This window comes from Balaenoptera musculus, chromosome 7 (assembly GCF_009873245.2).
Source record: "Balaenoptera musculus isolate JJ_BM4_2016_0621 chromosome 7, mBalMus1.pri.v3, whole genome shotgun sequence".
NCBI classification, from domain to species: Eukaryota; Metazoa; Chordata; class Mammalia; order Artiodactyla; family Balaenopteridae; genus Balaenoptera; species Balaenoptera musculus.
The window spans coordinates 61,998,989-62,019,227 of record NC_045791.1 but is presented as its reverse complement, the minus strand read 5'-3'; the positions used below and the strand labels follow the sequence as shown (position 1 = coordinate 62,019,227).

At 37.1% G+C, this 20,239-nt stretch overlaps 1 protein-coding gene across 1 annotated transcript in view; it reads right to left on the bottom strand.

Annotated features, from left to right (window-relative positions):
- Positions 1-1,856: 1,856 nt before the first annotated feature.
- Positions 1,857-20,239, bottom strand: part of ITGA4 (integrin subunit alpha 4) — a 79,513-nt gene continuing 61,130 nt past the window's right edge. The window contains exons 18-28 of the mRNA XM_036858974.1: positions 14,113-14,263; positions 12,727-12,822; positions 11,975-12,054; positions 11,487-11,576; positions 9,671-9,761; positions 6,730-6,837; positions 5,788-5,913; positions 4,923-5,042; positions 2,939-3,037; positions 2,443-2,562; positions 1,857-1,955 (exon numbers count right to left, since the gene is read on the bottom strand). Of these exons, the coding sequence (XP_036714869.1) occupies positions 1,857-1,955; positions 2,443-2,562; positions 2,939-3,037; positions 4,923-5,042; positions 5,788-5,913; positions 6,730-6,837; positions 9,671-9,761; positions 11,487-11,576; positions 11,975-12,054; positions 12,727-12,822; positions 14,113-14,263 (1,180 nt within the window). The remainder of the gene's footprint in view (positions 1,956-2,442; positions 2,563-2,938; positions 3,038-4,922; positions 5,043-5,787; positions 5,914-6,729; positions 6,838-9,670; positions 9,762-11,486; positions 11,577-11,974; positions 12,055-12,726; positions 12,823-14,112; positions 14,264-20,239) is intronic.

Below are 20,239 nucleotides of genomic sequence, written 5' to 3'. Positions count from 1 at the left end.
AAATAATAAAAAAACATAGTATCATCTTTTGCTCAAAGGGTTCTTTAAAATTGAATTAATTTCTATTGGTACACCCCCGAGTTCAGGAGGTTTCGTGCTCATTGGGTCCCACTGCTAAAATGTCTTTCACAAATTTCTGTGCATTTTTCATTCTCCAGCCACCAATTTGTGAACAGATAACTTACAGGAATTAAGTAGTCTGAGGAAGACAGCTGTTGGCAGTGACCTCGTATGAAGAAATCCTTTTCCATAGTGGTAAAGACTGCCCTCTAACCTATCACTTCCCATAACAGATTTTGAAAATTTGGCCACAACCTTCATATCAAGACAGATGTAGGGACAAATCAGATGAAATTATATTCTGTGTTTATCAGCATTTAGTTCATATGCATGAATAAATATTACAAAAAGTGATTGTATTTGCAAGTGAAGAGGTATTTAAAGATAAATTATTTTAGACGCAGAAAGAAACTACTTCATTATTAAAAAAAGTCTAACAAACACCAACAAAAAACTTAAAATACTTCAGTCATCACTAAAACATGGAAATTTTGATGTCACATTTTCACCTGATATAAGCTAAATCTATATTCTTCAATTTTACAGTTAAATTTGCTTCTCTATTTCCATGAAGAAGAGAATGCTCTTATAGTACTGGTGAAAACACATTTCATACTTACATTTGAGGAGAAAGGAGTAACATCCAAACAAGAATTTTTGTTTATTTGCTGAATTTGATTGATTGATAGTTAACATTTTAAACAGCATCTAATTTGTATGAAATACTGGTCCCCAATATGGTCTTTGCAGAGCTTTGATTTTTAAAAATTAGTGAGGTACAGTTTTCATATTTTACATATATCAGCTAAAGTGCAACATTCGCTCTGTTTTAGAATATAAATTAGAATTCTAAGTAAGTACTGTTGTTTTTATAAACAAAAAATTTGATTAAAGATGGATTTTTACAATTTACTCTTCAGTACCTTTCCCTTGATAAAATTGTTATAGAAGGACTTACTGGATTTATACCTATATAAACATATATTTTCTCTTAAAAACTTTATATATGTACAGAAAGAAAAAAATCCATAGCTGTATAAACAATAATTATCCCATTAAGCTCAAACCAGTGTATAACTTCAGTCTGAAGTTTGCTCATCAGGCCATAGTATTATTCATAGACAGACAGACTGCTGAATAAATGGTTGTTGATCAAAGCTTATAGGAAATATATTACAAATCAAGGTCTTTAAAGATAAAATATGCTTTAAAATGATAATGTTCTGCTTCTATTCATTAGAAAATTTGGGAACAGCGCTTTCAAAAATTCTGCTAAATATTTCTAGAGAGAGAACATATTCCAAACAAGTCTCAAAGATCTATTAGAAATGAGTCATTACCTATTATTTGGAGGAATTAATTTTACCAAAGCCAGCACATATGGTAAATAGTATTCCTCTTAAAGGAATGATACTTCAAAGTCCAAGTTTTCTCCAGTCGAGTTGTTTACTTCCTCAACAAACATAATTTTAATGCAGATGTACTCATTTCAAGGTATTGTCCAGGGATTACTTATCTTGGATAAGCTGATGCTTTAGTGTTTTTCTATCCATTTAAGAGCTGAAAGATTATCTTTTTGGATATATTAAAATGTTACTTTTGGAGTTATTTTCTCTCAGAATAATCATTGCTTGGATTTTTCATCTGCATTAAGACATAACATGTCACAAGGTCATGACTAAAAGAAGTACATAGAAGAAGTCTGAGCAAAATTCACGGTTTCTTGTAAACAATGTCTAAAATTTTTTAGTATACTGTAACCTGAGTCTGTTATTCTCTCAATTTGAAAGAAGTCTTCAATCATCTTTATCGCTTTTACTGTTAATGTAACTCCAACTGTCTCTTCTGTTTTCTGCTTGTAGGATAGACTTGTACTGTCTTTTGAAGAAGCCAGCCTGAAAATAGCATTACATAATCACTATAGTCAGTCATGAACATTAGATATTTGATATGAGTATAATAAAACAGTCAATGCCAATTGTAGTCAGTAAATGTAGTCAGTAAAAATTAGTTTGGGAAATACTGGGTTAAAGAGCATTGTTTTGTTGTTACTGCAGGATTTCTCAGCGATGCATGCACGCTCTCCAAAACAAATTCAACATGTAACGTGCAGTGTTTGCCAAATGCTTAGTTAGAAAGAACATCTTTCAAAACTGTTGTTATAGTTTGAACATTTGTTGAAGATAAGCTTTAAGAAGGCGTATTTTTCTAGAAAGACTGTGGTACTAAAGTTAAGAGAAATATGCAATCAATCAGTATAAGAATTAACATTAAAAATACTGAAATGCTTAAATCTAGTAACGTGGGAGTCACAAGTTGGCTTTGAGAAGATCAAGAATGGCATCTTGAGTGGTTTAACAATGGTAATTATTAAAGGCTTACCTTCCACATAACATATGAAATCAATAAAAGTAAAAGAAGTCCAAGTAGCAAGCTACTTAAAATAATTGCTATAGTGAAATGGCGTTTGGGTCTTTGATGATGTAGTCCTTCGAGTAGAACCTACATAAATTAACCAAAATAAAGAAACACCACTTTAAAAACTTGCCTCTATTTCATTTGAAACCCCTCCACGATCCCCAATAGTATTCAGAATAACCCATCCCATTCTCTTGCTGGTCTAACACAAACCATAGGAAACATTGGTAATTGTTTAGCAGAAACAGGGAGTGTAATGGGCCATATCTGTGGTTCTTCCTCCATCCATCCTACCAAAATCACCTCCTGAAAGAGCTATGTCATGCCTTCCTGGCAGTTGTGGAAAATACCAATCCCCAGTAAAGTATTTTCGGCTCGTCATGATTTTCCTGGCCAAACACTAGCAATATTTTTTCCCACAATGTTTATGTTTTGGTTAAAAAGGTAAAATCTTTCTTACATGTGCAACATTCTCATCCTTGTTTAGTTCAATAACTTTTGGATTTGGCTCTGGAAAAGCTGTTGCTCTTATTTCAAACTTCAGGGCTCTAGTCTCATCCTGTTTAATAAATAAAAAAAAAAAAGATCACGGTAGCCTGATAACATCGTTTCGTTTCATGAAAACACAGAGCAGGTAAGAATCATGAGAAACTACTTCTATTCTAAAGGTTTTCACAAGTTATCTTCTCCAGTTTCACCATTTGTAGTTAATTGCAATGCAATGCTTCCTTTGGTTCCAAAGGCACGTCCTTGTTATTAATTTATATGGCATCATTTTGTTGAAATCCTTTTATTAAACATGGCTGCTTTGCAGAGAACTTGATTTAAATGCTTATAATATTTAATATTTAAATACTATTTGATAATTACCAGTGTATTTTTACCTTAACTATTGAATTTTTATTCCCAAAGAAGACTTTGTCTGATTAAACAGTTCCTCAAATTAATTTTATTTGGGCTTGTTTTTCTTAATAGTGTTGTCATCTTTCTGCTCTGATCAAATACAGATTAGTGTACCAAATATCGTAATGAAAAAAATCTGGTACAAATATTTATAGCATTTAAAAATAAAATCAGTGGATGAACTCAGAGCTTTACTGTCTAGCAAACAGAGGGCTTTATCACCCAGAATCCAGAGCTTGGGCATCTGTGGACTCGAAGGATCTTTGAAGTTGTATTCAAAATTGAGATTTTTGTATTTTTCATATGTGCGTTCATTAGGGTAGATGAGAATATATTCTTTTGTCAAATTCTTAAAGAGGACTATGGCCAACAAAAGTTAAAACTACTGTGTAAAGGTTATTTAACATTTTGGAGAGAACATGTAGAATTTTAGGGCTAAAAATAAATTATATACTTTATCTGGAGCAGTGTTTTTCAACAGGGATGATTCTGTACCCTGGAGGAGAGTCAGCTATGTCTGGAGACATTTCTGGCTGGCAGGACTTGGGAGGGGGTGTACTGCCATTTGGTGGGGAGAAGCCAGCTATGCTGATAAATATCCTACAATGCACAGGACAGCCCCTGACAACAAAGAAGTATTTGGTCCAAAATGCTACTAGTGCCCACTGTTGAGAAACCTGGACCTCAAGAGTATGAAGGCAGGCTGCAAAAGTTTAAATAACTTGCAACTAAAACAGACAGCTCTTATTTCCCTGTCTGGTGAGTCTTCCTCTTGACCACCTTGTGGTAATTTCAACTACTCCTCTTAACAAAACATAATAGCTCTCATTTCCTTTGGCTTATTATGTGCTGTGCACTATTACTAAGTGCTTTATGAAAATCATCTACTCTGCAGCAACCCTGAAAGAGAGACATTACCCATATTAATCTGATAAGGAAACTGAAGAACAGAACTCCAGATAAAACCAACGATCTCAAAGTACTTCTCATAAATATGCATACTGCTTTTTAGGAAGAAGTCCAACATGTATTTAGTTAATTATTAATTCAACCTTTCAAAGTTCATCTTCTTTAAAGCGTGTTTGTGTTTTACTGTTGTTGATAAATTTTGATGTTTTAGTTTGATTTTCTGGAAGTCTTAATTTTTAGTAAATATATATTAATAAATGTATATGATATACAATAGGTTTTTAAGCATAAAGTAATTTGGAAAGAACTTTAAGGATATATGAAATGTTAAAGCAGCTAATTTGATCAAGGTTCATAAATAGTTGGACATGCTTTCTAAAATCTCTTAATTATAGTCTATTTTACAGTCTTAGTTATCTGTTTAATTACTAAAGCCATGTCATTTAGACAATGTATTTTGTAGTGATAAATGCAAACAGTTTTGGAGTTTCACTCCAGATTTTACATTCATTCATACCTTCTTAATTTGTTGAATGCCTCCTTACATACCATCCTACCTGTATAAGATGGTCGCATTTGTAGATTCTATATGAAATCTTATCCACAAAGTTGTCACTGTATCATAGACTTACCATTTCTAAAACGGATGGCCGACCTTCCAACTGAATGTGAACACTGGCTTCTTTTCCACTGTCCATTTTCCCAAAATTGCATGAGAAATTTAAACAATGTGGATCAGCTTTCATGCAGTACTTGAAAAGAATACAAAAGAGCTATGTTAAAATTTCAACATTTTTTAAAAAGATGGCTAAAATATTTAGATGGCTAAATATTTAGATGGCTAAATATACGTGGAATTCAAGATCTGCTCCACTTAGTGGCATTTTGCAAAAATTTATCTTGATATAAACATGGAATTAAAGATATGCTTTCATTAGTGGCACTTAAAAAATTATCTTGTTTTAAACAAAACACAAATGTTTAGTAAATTAACAAAAACAAAGTATTCGAACTAGATCACATGGTTTCATTGTTCTTATGAACTTAATCTTCTGGGATAGAAAAAGTAAGACACCTAATCAGAGTCTTGCTAAGTTACATGTTCTACGTTCATTGTAAAACTTGGATCATTTGAAGGGCTTTCTTGGGTTTTTTTTCCCATATATTCACTAAAATGAAAATAGTGAAAATTAATTTCATGCCATGAAGGTCGTTCAGCTGAGGACAGCATCTTGACCCGCAAAGGGTCTGACACACGTCTGGTTGGCATAAATTGGGCACTTGTTGCATAAATAATGAAAGTATATAGTATATATTTAACCCAGGGTGTCTCTCAACTCTCCAATCATGCCTGTTTCTCACACACAAGAACATTACCTGAACTGGCTTCTCTCCTATACTCAACTGACAGTTCAAAACCCCTTGGTTCATGGGTTTAAGTGTTTCAGTTCTGTAGGTTGGAAAGCAAAAACTACAACCTGAAAAATTGAAACTTACCAGTAGCCTCTTATCAGTCTTTGACAAAAATTTGAATATATCTTTCAGGGTCTCCATTGTGCCTTTTTTCTGCTCTAATGCACACTTTCTTTGGTAATTCTTAAAATGGCATTCTCCAGCAGTAGTCTACAAAGAAAGAAAGAAAAATCTTATCCAATATTGGAAAGAACAACAGCTACATGGCTTTAAAACTTACCTTTTAAAGCTTACCTTTCCTGAAATATATCAAGTACTTCTAAAATTGTGTGAAAATATTTTTTGATAGATTTATTTGGGAGAGATTAAATCTCTGTGGCAAAAAACGCAACAAAAACCCAGAAAAATTTTAGAGGGTTGGATATAGGTCCTAAATTGATCAAATGGCCTTAACCTTACAGAAATTAGGGCAGTATGAAAAATGGACATTTGAACATTAGCATGATATTGAACATTTCTTTGGCTTTAGACATACAACAAAGTGTTCTAACAGCATGCCCTACCATCTAAATCTGGAATTCAAGTAAGATTTTTAAGGATTATATCTCAAATCTACTGAGTAGGTTTCTTTGTCGACTGTCTTAAAACTGGGAAGGTAAAACCAATTCTGATAGAATCATCAACACAAGAATATTGATTCTTAAGTAGTTATTTGAATATTAATAAAAGGCTGAAGTATTGCTTTTTCAACAGTGGTCTCAAGCTTTATGGAGAATTCCACCAATTAAATTACTTCCACAGGTCCCTATCACAAAGAAAATCTACCAAAGATGGTAGAGCATAGTTCTGTTATTGTGTTAAGTCACATGTAGAGGTTCCACTGTAATCCTGCCATTCTAATGCAATATTCAGAGTGTACACAATAAATGCATGGTGCATTCACAGTTTAGACTAAGTGTGACTGAAGTAACAGAAATCTCCATTTTAGCAATATTACTTAGAATAAAGGAAGGAACACATTTTTACCTGGACATCCAAAATGTTGAACAGTTTATCAGTTTGGGGAATAAAAGAATTTGGTATCATTATTTCCACACTAATATTTGGAGCCATGCTTTGGCCAGTGTTGATCACCTGATAAGAAGAAAGAAAATTTAAACACTCAAAAAATACTTTTTATAAAAGTACAGATACCAATGAACTTTTCAGGTGAACCCATATATTTCATGCAACATTTATAATGGTGGACGTTTGTAGTTGGCAGCTGCACGGCAAAAGGAGACAGAATATCCATAGTCAGAACTTTAAAACGTTTGTTAATAATATAACTAGTCATTATTCCTAGACCTCTCCTTTTGGTGCCGATGAGACCAAACTGTCTACACTGATGGTTTACTGCAGAAATAGTCTGAGGAAAAAGACATCAATAATATACAGTTGACCCCTGAACAACTCAGGGGGATTAGGGTCACTGACCCTCAGCACAGTTGAAACTCCGAATATAATGTATAGTCGGCCCCCTGTATACGTGGTTTCTCTGTATTCACAGATTCAACCAACCGTGGATTGTGTAGTACTATAGTATTTACTATTGAAAAAAATCCACATATAAGTGGACCCATGCAGTTTAAACCTGTGTTGTTCAAGGGCCAGCTGTACCTTGGTATGGCACATTATAGATCTAAAAAAACCATGATCAGGGACTTCCCTGGTGGCGCAGTGGTTAAGCATCTGCCTGCCAATGCAGGGGACACGGGTTCGAGCCCTGGTCTGGGAAGATCCCACATGCCGCAGAATGACTAAGCCTGTGTGCCACAACTACTGAGCCTGCCCTCTAGAGCCCACGAGCCACAACTACTGAGCCTGCATGCCACAACTACTGAAGCCCACACGCCTAGAGCCTGTGCTCCACAACAAAAAAGAAGCCACCGTGGTGAGAAGCCCGCGCACCGCAACGAAGAGTAGCCCCCGCTCACCGCAACTAAAGAAAGCCTGCGCGCAGCAACGAAGACCAAGCGCAGCCAAAAATAAATAAAATAAAATAAAAATTAAAAACAAAACAAAACAAAAAAACCATGATCAGTTGTCCTTATAACTATCCCATGAGGTGGGCTGACATTTTATTATTTTCCATCTCAGGAAAATGCTGAGGTGTAAATGTTGTAATCAAGATGAAAGTTAAAAAGTGACAAGAAGTGGGGCCAAAACCCAGGTATTCTACTTCTAAATTCTATGTTGTTTTCACAGAGTCACTCTGTGCTGAGAGGATAATCAGCAGCAGTTAAGTGAATAAAAATATTTTAAATTCAGGAAAATTATAATGCTGATGCACTCAGAAAATCAGAAAAGGGTAGGTTATTGGGTTTTAGAAAAAAAAAAACAGGTTTTTAATAATGCATAAGGGAAAGATATTTCATTATTGTTGATAAATCTGGGGTTTGCAGAACCCTGAAGAAGGAAATTGGGCCAAAATATTGCCTCCTGAGAACTATAAAACCAATACAGTAAGTCAGAAAAAAGATGTGCTACAATATCTAAATGAAATAGCGTGACTCAAAGACGTGCAATAATCTTCTGAATGCATACGACGTAGATAAAGAGAGAGTATCCCTGGGCTTTGGGACAGGTGGTAACTGCCAGGCCTTGGAAGCACAGGGCAGTTGCAAAAGGCAATGTCAGCAATGGGGACCCAGCACTGCCCAGACCTTTAGACAAGGTCTTCCTGACGCCAGCAAATAACCAAGCTCACTTACAATATTCTTTATCCGTGTTTGCCTAATAACATTTAGACCTCCCAGAACATCTTCATACTCGGACAAGTCACCAAGCCTACAGACTGAAAGAATCTCCATGCCCCGTCACTCCATTGTAATTTAACTAGACAATACTTGTTAACTATTATTTGTAAATTAATAAATAGGCCTTCTAGAGTCCAACTCAGTTTCTGTTTGTCAGGAGTACAAACCCCCACTGGACTGTGAGAGGAGCATTTTGTGGGACGTCAAAGTCGAGGGCTACATTCTTCCAACACTAGGGTATACTAGCATAACAACAACTTGAGTATGGACTCAAAGGTCATCTGTGGAGGTCATTCTTCTTCCACAGATTGGGGCAGTGGCCCAGGAGTTTGCATTTTGGATAAGCACCTCAAGTGATTCTGATACACATTTTGAAAAGCCTTGCCTTACAAAATATCATAATGTACCTAATGCAGATTCACTCACAGTCTGTAGATTGTTATATAGCGCTTGAGAATGTGTGAGCAGTGCTTTTGGTTCAAAAAATGTTTTTGTGGACATTATCTCCAATTATTTGCTCATCATCAACATCCATGCTGTAACAAAGATTTCAGTTTAACAGTAATAAGTGTTTAATGAATTTTTAGCTTTATATTAGTCTGTTAATACTTCTGGATGATGACAATACTCTTTCCTTTTTAAAAAAGATTATTTAATAAATGATGCATCACTTGTCATGGGTCATATACCAATGGCTTGAAAGGCTGACCAAGCAGACCTTAAATGGAGATGTGGAGGTAAAAGCTTCCTTTACTTGGTAAGGTTAGGACTTGTATGAAGCTTGGACCACGAAGAGGTTTCACTGATTTGCACCCAAAGATGCCTTTTCTTGACCTATTCTGATTTCTGCATGCATCTTTAGCAGATTCAGTTCCTCCCATAGCTTTGCCTATTTCAGGCATTACCTGTGTTCCCAGGAGGTACTTACTATAAGGAGAGGTACTATAAGGAGAGTGGGCTCAGTAACAGGGACAAGATGAATGGGAGAGAAGGCGCAGGAGGCCACCAGGCAAGGGCATGAGCCCTGCTGCAGCTCCCTTCTCGCCCTCAGCCAGCTGAGGTGGCCCAAAGCTGAAGGGACACCACACATACATGATGTCCTCTGGAGCAATGCATCGGTAACATTCTTTCAGTCTGTTACAAATATCAGCACAATCAACTTTTCTTACGTGGAAAGTGAAGTTCATTTTCTCTGCCATGCACGTTTCAGGCTCATTTTCCTCCTTTGGTCCATACACAAACGAAGTTGGGTTTACAAACCTGCCAGAAATGAATTCAGATTTAATTTAACTGTCTTATTTGATGAGGTATTAGAAACAGTCTTTCTCTATAGTCTAAATATAGCATATCTCTTAAATCTCTCTTAAATATGCCATAATTCAGACTACAGTTGCCTCTAAGTACCATGGAATACTTTTGGTTTCTTGTAAAGATAAGAATTTTAGTGAAAATGTAATGAAATTAGAGAGCCACGTGCTTTGACTGGGGTGACAATTTCTCTTCCCGCCAATATCCTTTGCTTGCCTTCCCAATACTGCCTGGCTCACTCTAGTGACCATTCCTTCTCTCTCAGCCCTCAAATGATTCATGCAAACTTGACAAATATGAGATAAATTCTTAGCTTTTCCCTAGGGTTCCAATATCCTCCTGTATTTCAATCTATCTGACAGATTTTTGAGTTATTTCTTACCACACCCAATTCCTGCTGGCTATTTGTAATGAACCCCAAGTCTGGGGAACAATTCAAACATCAATAAGTAGGGCAAATTTTTGTTAGAATACAAGGTTGTCATTCCTTTACCTGAGTTGAGACATATGCACGGTCAGTAATGAACTTTAAGAAATATTTTTCTAGGAAAATTCCAACTCCCCAAGTTGCTAATATTTGGCGGCTAATATGAGGTAATATGTTAGAGACTCTTTTACAAAGGAAAGAAATGAGAAATATTCAAATGTCGTAGATTTAGGCAGCTTAATAGTGGCAGAGCATCCCTTGCTCAAAATAAGATGTGGATAATGGAAAAGCAAGAGGACACACTTATAACAAAATCAAGGAGGCGAGGCGAGGTAAGCATTCAAACCCGGGAAACGTGCAATTGACTTCTCTTTGCTCCCCACTACTCGCCCTTGCATGGCTTCCTTTTTCCTCCGCTGGTTTTATCTCACAAACTGGAGAATCAGTTCCATCAGTTTCGGACACTATTTTTATATAACTATATGCCACCTTTATGGGTGGTTACAAATGACTAGGGATGCTTTATAGTCAGGGCAACTAGAAAAGCTCATCTATTTGTTCTGTGTCTCATACTGTCTATTGCTTTAAAAATGTGGTTTTAAACAAAGATTAGTAGGCTCAATAATTTCCAGTAAAATCATGAAAAGTTTTCATGATACTCTTTAATTCTTTCTCTTCACATCTCCTTCCTAAGTCATAGGAGGGTCCATTCAAACAAGTACTAAAATTGTGAGGAATCAGTGACTGCTGGCTGTGGGGCTGTGGGTAAGGAACTCTGTAATTCACAGATATAAAGAGGGGACAAGAGAGCCGGCTCTCTTGTATCTCAATTCATTTGCCACACAGGTAGATCTGGACAAGGGCGATTTGGCCAACCTTCCACTTCTCTGAACTTCACACTTGCCCTGGCCACTGAGCCTGACCACACAAAGTGCACGCTGGCACTCTGGGGCCCTGGCCCGCACGGTGTACCGCTGAATAGTTGGGCATGGCCTCCTATTGGGCTCTTCCAGTAAGAAATCTCCTCCACTGGGGCATTAGTTTGAGGTGTCTCAGTGATGACTACAGAGTGGGTTAAAATAACGAACACCTAAGCAATGGGCTACAACACCGAGGTAATTGTTAAGAGAGAGAAACAGCACATGATCTTTTCATAAAAAACTTCAAATATGCTTTTGACCAGTAGTTTAAGAAGCAACAGAATTCAAAATCAGCTCAGAATTTTACAGGAGTCCTCCATATCTACTCACCCATGAACAGTTAGCATGACTTCATACTTGAGAGGTACCGTTAAAGTCACTTTGTTACGCTTCACGTTGCCTGTTTCTCCTTCATTTTCACTACAGAAGCAAACAGAAAACACCCTCTTAGAATCCAGTCAGCACAAAGATTCTCTTCAGAGGGAACTAATTACGCCCCATGTATACCTAATGTACTTGGAGGTTGGTTTAAAAAATGCTTTTTGAGGAGCAGGGATAAAAGTAGACGCGGTAGTAAGAAATGTTTATATCAGAGTTGGCAGAAATTTCCTCTCATTATTTACACTATTTGCTTCTATGCTATAAAACTCTATGTTAGAAGGTTTTTTTGTTTGTTTAACATATCACATAAAGGAAGTTTTCTCCTGCAGACAATGGAACACAGCTCCACGGTTCCCCTAAGGTCACCCCCCTTTCTCCCCTCAAAAGTCAGGGGTTCATTTCCTTTAACACAATTGTTTTTTCATAACGAAATATACCAGGCGGCATGCACTGTGAAGTTGAGATCCTCTTCTGCTCTGCTGAGTGAGCTGGCATCCAGAAGAAAGCTAACATCTGTCTGAAAAACACAGGGAACGCCCATTTTTAAAATAATCTAAAGTTTGTTTTTACAATCTGAATTTTACTTTTTCTCATTATTTATGTTCCGTGAAATACAGATATGAAATGATGTCCTAGAAGCATAGGCTAACCCTCACTCAGAGAACTACGGGGAAGCTGTCGGGTCTGCGGCAATTTTAAAGCAGCAGCTTTTCCACGAGTGACGTTCAGAGACAAAGCCTCCTCTGAATGTAAAGATAGGCAGGTCCAGACTGACAAAATTAGAGATGCTTTAACAACTTGAGTGAGCACTCTTGCCAGAAACACCTTTTAGCAGAGCAGAGGTAACATGCCTGGCAGCTAGGACACCAACCGGGGTGGAGTCGGGGGAGTGTTGGGGAAGGGTGAGGCTGGGAGCAGAATTGTGACTGACACACTCACATGCCCGTCCTGACACAAACAGGTGCCCCCTTCTTTTTCTTTTTCTTAAACAGTGAACATTGCCAAGAATATAAACACAATCTCAAAGATCTCAAGCCCAGTTGGTTTGGGTTTTATTTCATTTAGCTACTTACTCTTAGTAAATAATAAAAACGACAACAACAAATTATTTGTATGCAGCACAAACATAGGGAAACAAAATACTTTATATTCATGTCAGTAACAAAAACTATAAATGCTAAATGCTTACCCTTGATAGGTGATCTACATATATATAACCAACCCTGCAGTCAAGTTTTACTATGCCAGAGCTGTCTGTTACTTCACAGTTTATTTGTTTCTCTTCCTAAAAGGAAAATGAAATAACTGGTTTAAGTAGGTAGGGAATGAGAAGTTCATAGTATATGTTTAAGGATGGTTTTTGAAAAGAAAATCATCCCTGAAGACTTTACTTTCTTGGAAGACTATTTTCTGTTTACTTTGGGGATAAATCAATAGGAATATAAATACACTACATAAATATGTGTGTACAAATATAGATTTATTCTAATATTCACATAAATTCTCCACAGAATAATTCCTGGACTTGTAGCTTTCAACCATGTTTCTGTGTTCCCTAAGGTTCCTTGAAAAATCATGAAGCAAGGAATTCATAAGGTCTATATTTCATTGGCTGCCTTCTGTCTGGGTTGTGAGAATGTGATAAAGGTATTTAATTATAACTGTAATCACAATTATATATATATATTCAAATATTCAGGGAAATATACATTTATATACATCTCACAGATGTATATTTCCCTGAATATCTGAGTTTTCCCTCTTACCATTGCAAACAGGCTCCCAAAGCTCTAAAGAAAGTGGGTAGTAGATATTTACAAGAGGTCAAAGGCCTTTCTAAATGGCCTTAGTGTGAAGAAATGGTCTCTGGATAAGAGATGGGTAAATTTTCTAAGAGGCGGAGGAGCATCCAAGGAGAAAGTGATTGAGACTTTTCTCTTTCAAATTCAACATTATTAATACCTCACTGATGGATTTAAGTGCTCATGACTGAGGCACAGTGGTAAAAAGGAAAAAAAAAGGAAAAGGTCTCCAGATGCTCCAAACTCTTGCAGGAAAGGGGAAAGTTGCCTACAATCTGGTTGACAGCAGGATTTTGGAATTTGACGCTGGTTCTAGCATTTTGGAGGTCCTTTGGGATCGAGACAGTGTATGTGAACTTAAAATGCAGAGCAGTAACTCTGGGAGCCCAGCATGAAGGACCAATATTGCCCATGTAGAGACCCCAACCATGAGGAGAGCACCATCACAGCACCAGATGAGGTTGTACCAGTGCGAAAAGCAATGACACCCAGGCAGCTTGCTTGGATAACTGGACAATTGCTTCTGTGTCACAGTAGCATTTGTAAGCAGGAAGCTGACTCTCTTGATCTCAGTCAGATCCCAAGGAACTTGCCATTTTGATTAGGGGCACAGAGGAAAAAATCACTGGAAGCCCGAGTGATAAGTCTGAATATTAAGACTCATACACCAAATATTTATACCTCAAATGATAAAGTGACTTATACATTTACATTCTTTAAAATTTAAGTAAAATATCATGTAATATCATGCTACTGTAGTTTTCGATCCTTACCAGATCTAAAATCTTGATGAAGTAAAGACCAGTGGGTAGTCTGATATGCAGAGTTGTCTCATATGCATCATCTCCGGCATTAAATAAGGACACATTCAGCATTAATGTCTTCATACTTCCAACAGCAAGATAGGTTTTATTTTCATGTGGCCTAAAAATTAAGTACGATTTAGTTTTCGTTTGGAACTAAAAATCCCATCTCTTCATTTATGTATCCTGAACATAAAATACTAATTTGGAAACACAACCATAGGAGATGACCCCATGCAAGTGATGTAAATCCATTTTAAAAAGAACTCAGTTTCCCAGGTTTCAGATAAATTCAGTTAGTCATTACACAGGAAAAGTTTTTTAATTTAGTTATAATTAAACTAGTCTACTTTCTGTTTTTCTGTTTAACTTCTTGCTTCTATTATTTTAGCATATTTTTCTCATTATTTCAAAATATTTTCCTAAAAGATTTTTTTTTTTCTTTCTTCATCCTTGAGCAGACATTGAACTAGCTGCTGCCAAAGCCAAAGGGGGAACTGGGGGAAACTGGGAGAAAAGGAGAATAGACTATTTCCACCAAAATAGAGAATGCTTTGGTGGAAGTGAGCACGGTATGGGAAAAGACTGCTATGGCCAGCATGTGGGTGCCACTAAAATCTGCTGAACTAGAATTAATTTCTTAAGGCAGGCTGGTCACCTCTACCAATAACTAGACCAAATTTAAGATAGAACTGCAGAAGCGTTTCACCATCCTGTGAACTGGAAAGAGAACACTGCTGCAAATGCAAACACATAAGTGAGTTCAAGTTCTGGCTCTGGCCCCCGTTCTTCTCGGGGAGAGGTCACTTAGCATTTTAAAGACTCAGTCACCCCATCTGTAATAATAACTACTGTTCAGTGAAGATTTGGCTCATGCACATTCCATGAAACCCCAAGGAACCTGAGGTTTAAGAAATGTATTCAAGGTACCACAGCTAGAATGTTCTGAAGTCTCAAGGCAACCCATTCCCTTCACTGATTAGATGGTTAGAAGAGCTCAGAACCTGCTACAGAATGTCATGGTTCTGTAAGCTGTCCTCAAAAACAGACATTCTTAGATATCAAAGTATTTAAATTAAAAAAAAAATTAGTTCAACCAGAGAAGAATATGACCCAAAGCAAAATATCAGATGAGGATAATCATAACAATAAGAAAGGTACATTCACCTAGCAACTAGAGTTTAGAAAAAGTTTCTTCAATAATGCTTACAGACACAGACCTACTAGAGAATGGACTTGAGGATATGGGGAGGGGGAGGGGTAAGATGTGACAGGGTGAGAGAGTGGCATGGACATATATACACTACCAAATATAAAATAGATAGCTAGTGGGAAGCAACCGCATAGCACAGGGAGATCAGCTCTGTGCTTTGTGACCACCTAGAGGGGTGGGATAGGGAGGGCGGGAGGGAGGGAGATGCAAGAGGGAAGAGATATGAGAACATATGTATATGTATAACTGATTCACTTTGTTATAAAGCAGAAACTAACACACCATTGTAAAGCAATTATACTACAATAAAGATGTTAAAAAAAATAATGCTTACATTGTATCATTCTAATCAACATCTGTATTTGTGTTTGAATAAACTATTTATGGAAATGTTAAACACATAGTAGGCATTTCGTAGTTATTTGTGAGTTGATTTAAGACAGAATGTTTAAGGACAGAGTTAAAGAACAAGTTTCAAGATTGATGCTTTTAAGCATTACTTGAAGATGAAGAATGATTTTAATTGAAAGCCCCTGTATAATAATCGTTACGTCTATTACTCCCACATACAAAAATAATGTAACAAATTCCCAGCTTTGTAGAGCTTATAAAGGGCAGATTTATAAACAGATGTAAACAGATATTAGAAATACTTGAAAAGACTTACGACTGAAGGGCTCTGGGACCAGGGCAGGGAACCCATTTCGCCTGGGAGTAGCAAAGGCATGTTGCTTCTTGCTTTTGTACTATTCTAGTTATTTAGGGTGAGCTGAATGAAGATTAACATTTCTTTTTTTAAATAAAGAAGATCTGAAAATTTCATGATTGAACCGGCATTAACTTGGATTATACTCTTAATTGATTTGTCAAGTCCTCTTCCAATTTTCACACTACTGGGGGCGGGTGGTGGTCACTTTGCAGAAAGCAAACTTGATAATGTCACGTGTCTGCTTCCTTTCCTCCAGTGCTTTCAAGATAGAGTTCTGATTAGTGCAGCAGACGCAGCCTGAGAGAGCTGGCCGTGCCTTACTTTCCACTGCACAACCCTTTCCTTCCCTTTAGCCATGCTCACCTACAAACAGGGGTCCAAACACCTGTGTTTTGTGTCTTACTTCAAGCCATCCCTCTGCCTTCAACCTCTTCCCTCTTCATGTTATCTGGTTAACTTACACTTCAAGACTCAGCTTGAGTGTCAATGTTAAGAGTCCTCAGAAGTTCTTCCAGCTGATACTTATTGCTAAGCCCCTTCACCCAGCATTGCCCCTCCCTAACAGAAATGGCTTCTCTCTCTGCCACTTTCCCACACACTGGGCAACCCTCTAATGCGATATGTTCACACCGTCTGGCTTTTCTCACCACTAGAATAAGTCCTCTTGGAGAAAAGGCGCTGGGTCATGAATATCACTGTTTTCTCAGAGGCTAGCAACACAGTGTTCAAAATATATGTGTGGTACCTAAGTGTATCAAACATTAAAAAGGGCTGGATAACACTAAAAAAAAAAGTCTGAAAGATTGAGGAAATTACTGGATAAGTGACTGTTCAAAGTTCATGAACTCATTATACATTCTATGAAATTAGAGCCATGCTTATCTGTTCTGTGATGGTATGCAAATTCCAAATGTTTCATTAAGATAAAGTAAACATCTACTACTACCACATTCATGTGATCTATACCCCGCCCATACAACCTAATGTTTTAGTGGCAATACAACCATTGAGTTGACCAATAAATTAATGGCAACATGGATACTGTTTGAGTTTGAATTTGAGAAGCAAATTATTATGAACCTCAGAATGTACAAACAAAATTATTATAATTTTGAACACTTCCCCCCACTTTGATACCTCTAATAATATATCTATGAGAAATTGGACATTTCACTTAATACCTAAAGTTCTTCCCTTCTTATCCTAATTGTTTTTCCACTTGAAACCTTCTTATCAAGGTAGGACATACATATAGAAAAATGCACACAACCTAAGTGTAGAGCTCAGCAAATTTTTATAAACTGAATACATGTGTGAAACCAGCACCCAGATCAAGAAAAACATATTGCCAGCACCAAAGAAATACCCTTGTGCCCCCTTCCAATTCTTGCCCCTACCCACGCTCTTGCTTTTACTAGTATAGACTGGCTTTGCCCAGTTTTATATTTCATATAAATGGAATCACTGAGCATGTAATCTTGGAGTATCCGACATTCTTTACTCAAAATTTTGTTTTTAAGTTTAATCTATATTGATGCATGGAGTTGTAAATCGTTTCTTCTCATTGGTGTGTATACTAATTTTTGTAAATATGCCACATTTTATTTATCCTTTCAACTATCATTGGGAATTTTGGCAATTACAGTTTGGAGCCTTTATAGTTTTTCAGTAAACATATATATGTAATTCTGTTGTGTCAGTCTGTTTGTCTATCTATGAGCAGGCCCTTATGGTTTATTAACCCAGGACCAATTCCCGAAAAAAACCTCTAAATCTGGCTAATTTTGGCAACCAGCTTAAATTTTACTAACAAATTACATTTAAAAAATAAAATATACTATAAGGAACTGTATTTAAATAATAAAAAATAAAAATGTCCTACAGGATTATCATATAAAAGCAAGCATACCAGAGAGTAGGGGTTCAAAAACTGCTGCCTGAAGGCCAAATTGGGACCCTGCCTGGTCTTGTAAATAAAGGTTTACTGGAACACAGCCACGCTCTTTCATCTGTGGCCACTTTTGCACTATGACAGCAGAGTTGAGCAGTTGAGACATCTCTGTCCCACAAAGCCTAAAATATTTACAGTCTGTCCCTTCAAGGAAAAAGTTTGCTGGCTCTGCCATTGAGCAATCTGACTGAGGAGCATACTTAGTTTCAAAATAAGCATACCACATCATATTACTATATTTAAAATCTGTATTATTCTGACAATAACAGAAGCTTCATTATTTCAGATGGCACCCGATGCTGCCTTAGAGGAAACGATCCCCCAGACCTCATAATTCCTTGCCTGGTACTAAAGACATCGAGGAGAAAGGAATGAAGAAAATGTCCCTTTGTAGCATTTCTAGCTCTGATCTCCGGGTTTGAGAAGTTGGATATTTCTGGAAGGATGTATGATAAGTAACAAGGCAGTAACTCTTCTGAATCATGGCTATCATTTCAGGGTGGAAGAATCTGACTCAGTCGTAACGTGCTATTCCTCCCAGCGTTTGAGGGGATGGCTGTGACTTACTCATTCTTGTGTTGTAAACCTTTGCGTTACACAAGCACGCATCTGCTTGGTGGCCCTGGGTTAAAGGGCAGAGGGAAGACGTGCGGGTGCACAGCTGCCCCACATCCCCTCTACTTCTCTAGAACCATGTCACAACTAAAGGAAACTAAGAGGTTCTAAAAGTAAACTTCAGCTTGACATTAAAGTTTAATTAAGACTTGTAGAAGAGCTGCCTAGAAATAGACATTTATAAAATATTCTGGCTTGTAACCAAAGCATTAGTCACTGAACACCTTTGGGAAAGAAGTTGGCACTTAGACAAGCAACAGAAGGTGAAAGCACTGCATAAACAGCTAGGTTCCAAGACAACAGCAAATGGAAGAGAAACACAGTATTCACATTTCAACAGCGAGGCTCCTGGTCTGTTTTCCATTTTTAAGCTGTTTTGCCACATTACCATAATTACAATTCTACTCTTTATGTGTGTGTGTATATATATATATATATATATATATATATATGTATACATCTGACTGTATCTCGATTCATTAACAAGGTGCTGTCAGAAAGATACCCACTAGCTTTTTACATGAGACATAATAAAGGACCAGGTGCACATGTGGAAGTGTGACAAGGCCGAACCAGAGCTTTCCCCGGGAATCGCAGTTCATTCTTTATTAAAACATGCATAATGCAGACTTGAAATTTACAAAGCAGCCTAGAAGCCACGTAATTTAAACAAATCAAGATACTGTGTACATACAGGATCATAACTTAATAAGTGAAAGGAAAAACAGAAAAATGATGTATTTCAGCACCAGGCTCTATGTTTTTCCTGAATGAACGCTACTGTTCTATTTTGTGAGAAATGCTCCCTAAGTCTTCACATAATGAATGCATTTTGCCTTGATAAGATGAATGACTGCTTCATAGCTAACATGGTTTTAATCAAGATGCTAGAACAAAATATAACAGAAATTGATATGTACCCACGTCAAGGTAACACGAGTCATTTATTTGACAAAAGACTAGCCTGCGGCAAAGTGGCCTCAGGCCCAAGTAAAAATTTGTCCTCTTTTTTTATTACTGACTTTGGGGAAAAAAATAAAATAGTGGAAAATTCTCATCTACTGGGAAATATCAGATACCTGACATTTAAGAAGATTTTACTGAATAAAGACAAATTCACTAAGATCCCAAGGAGGATAGCAGAAGAACATGGATTGGAAGACAGAACTAGGAATTAGAATGTTCAGTGTATGGAAGCATACAATTCCTCTTCCCCAAACTCTGTGACATCAGTGAGGCATATATTCCTACTATCTGCATTTTAAAAATGGACAGTTTTGTTACACTCACTCTTTTGGGGGTAACAGCACAGTGCGGTTACACACCGCTCACTGTCTACCCAACAGTGAGGTCCCTTCTTAGCTGCTGACACAACCCTGGATTAGCCAGGCAGTCAGCAGTATCCCCTTGATACTGCAGAAGCTAAGCCCCCAGCTCAGCTTCAGGGAGTGAATTATGATTGATCTACTATGATCATGACGACTCCATCCTCTTTCAACCAGGATACGTTCTGGGGGAGCATGCGACACCACTCTGGTTAATCAGAATAAGGCGTCTGCCCAGACACTTCCCTTCCTTGAAAGGCAGCCTCAAGAGGACACAGCATTTT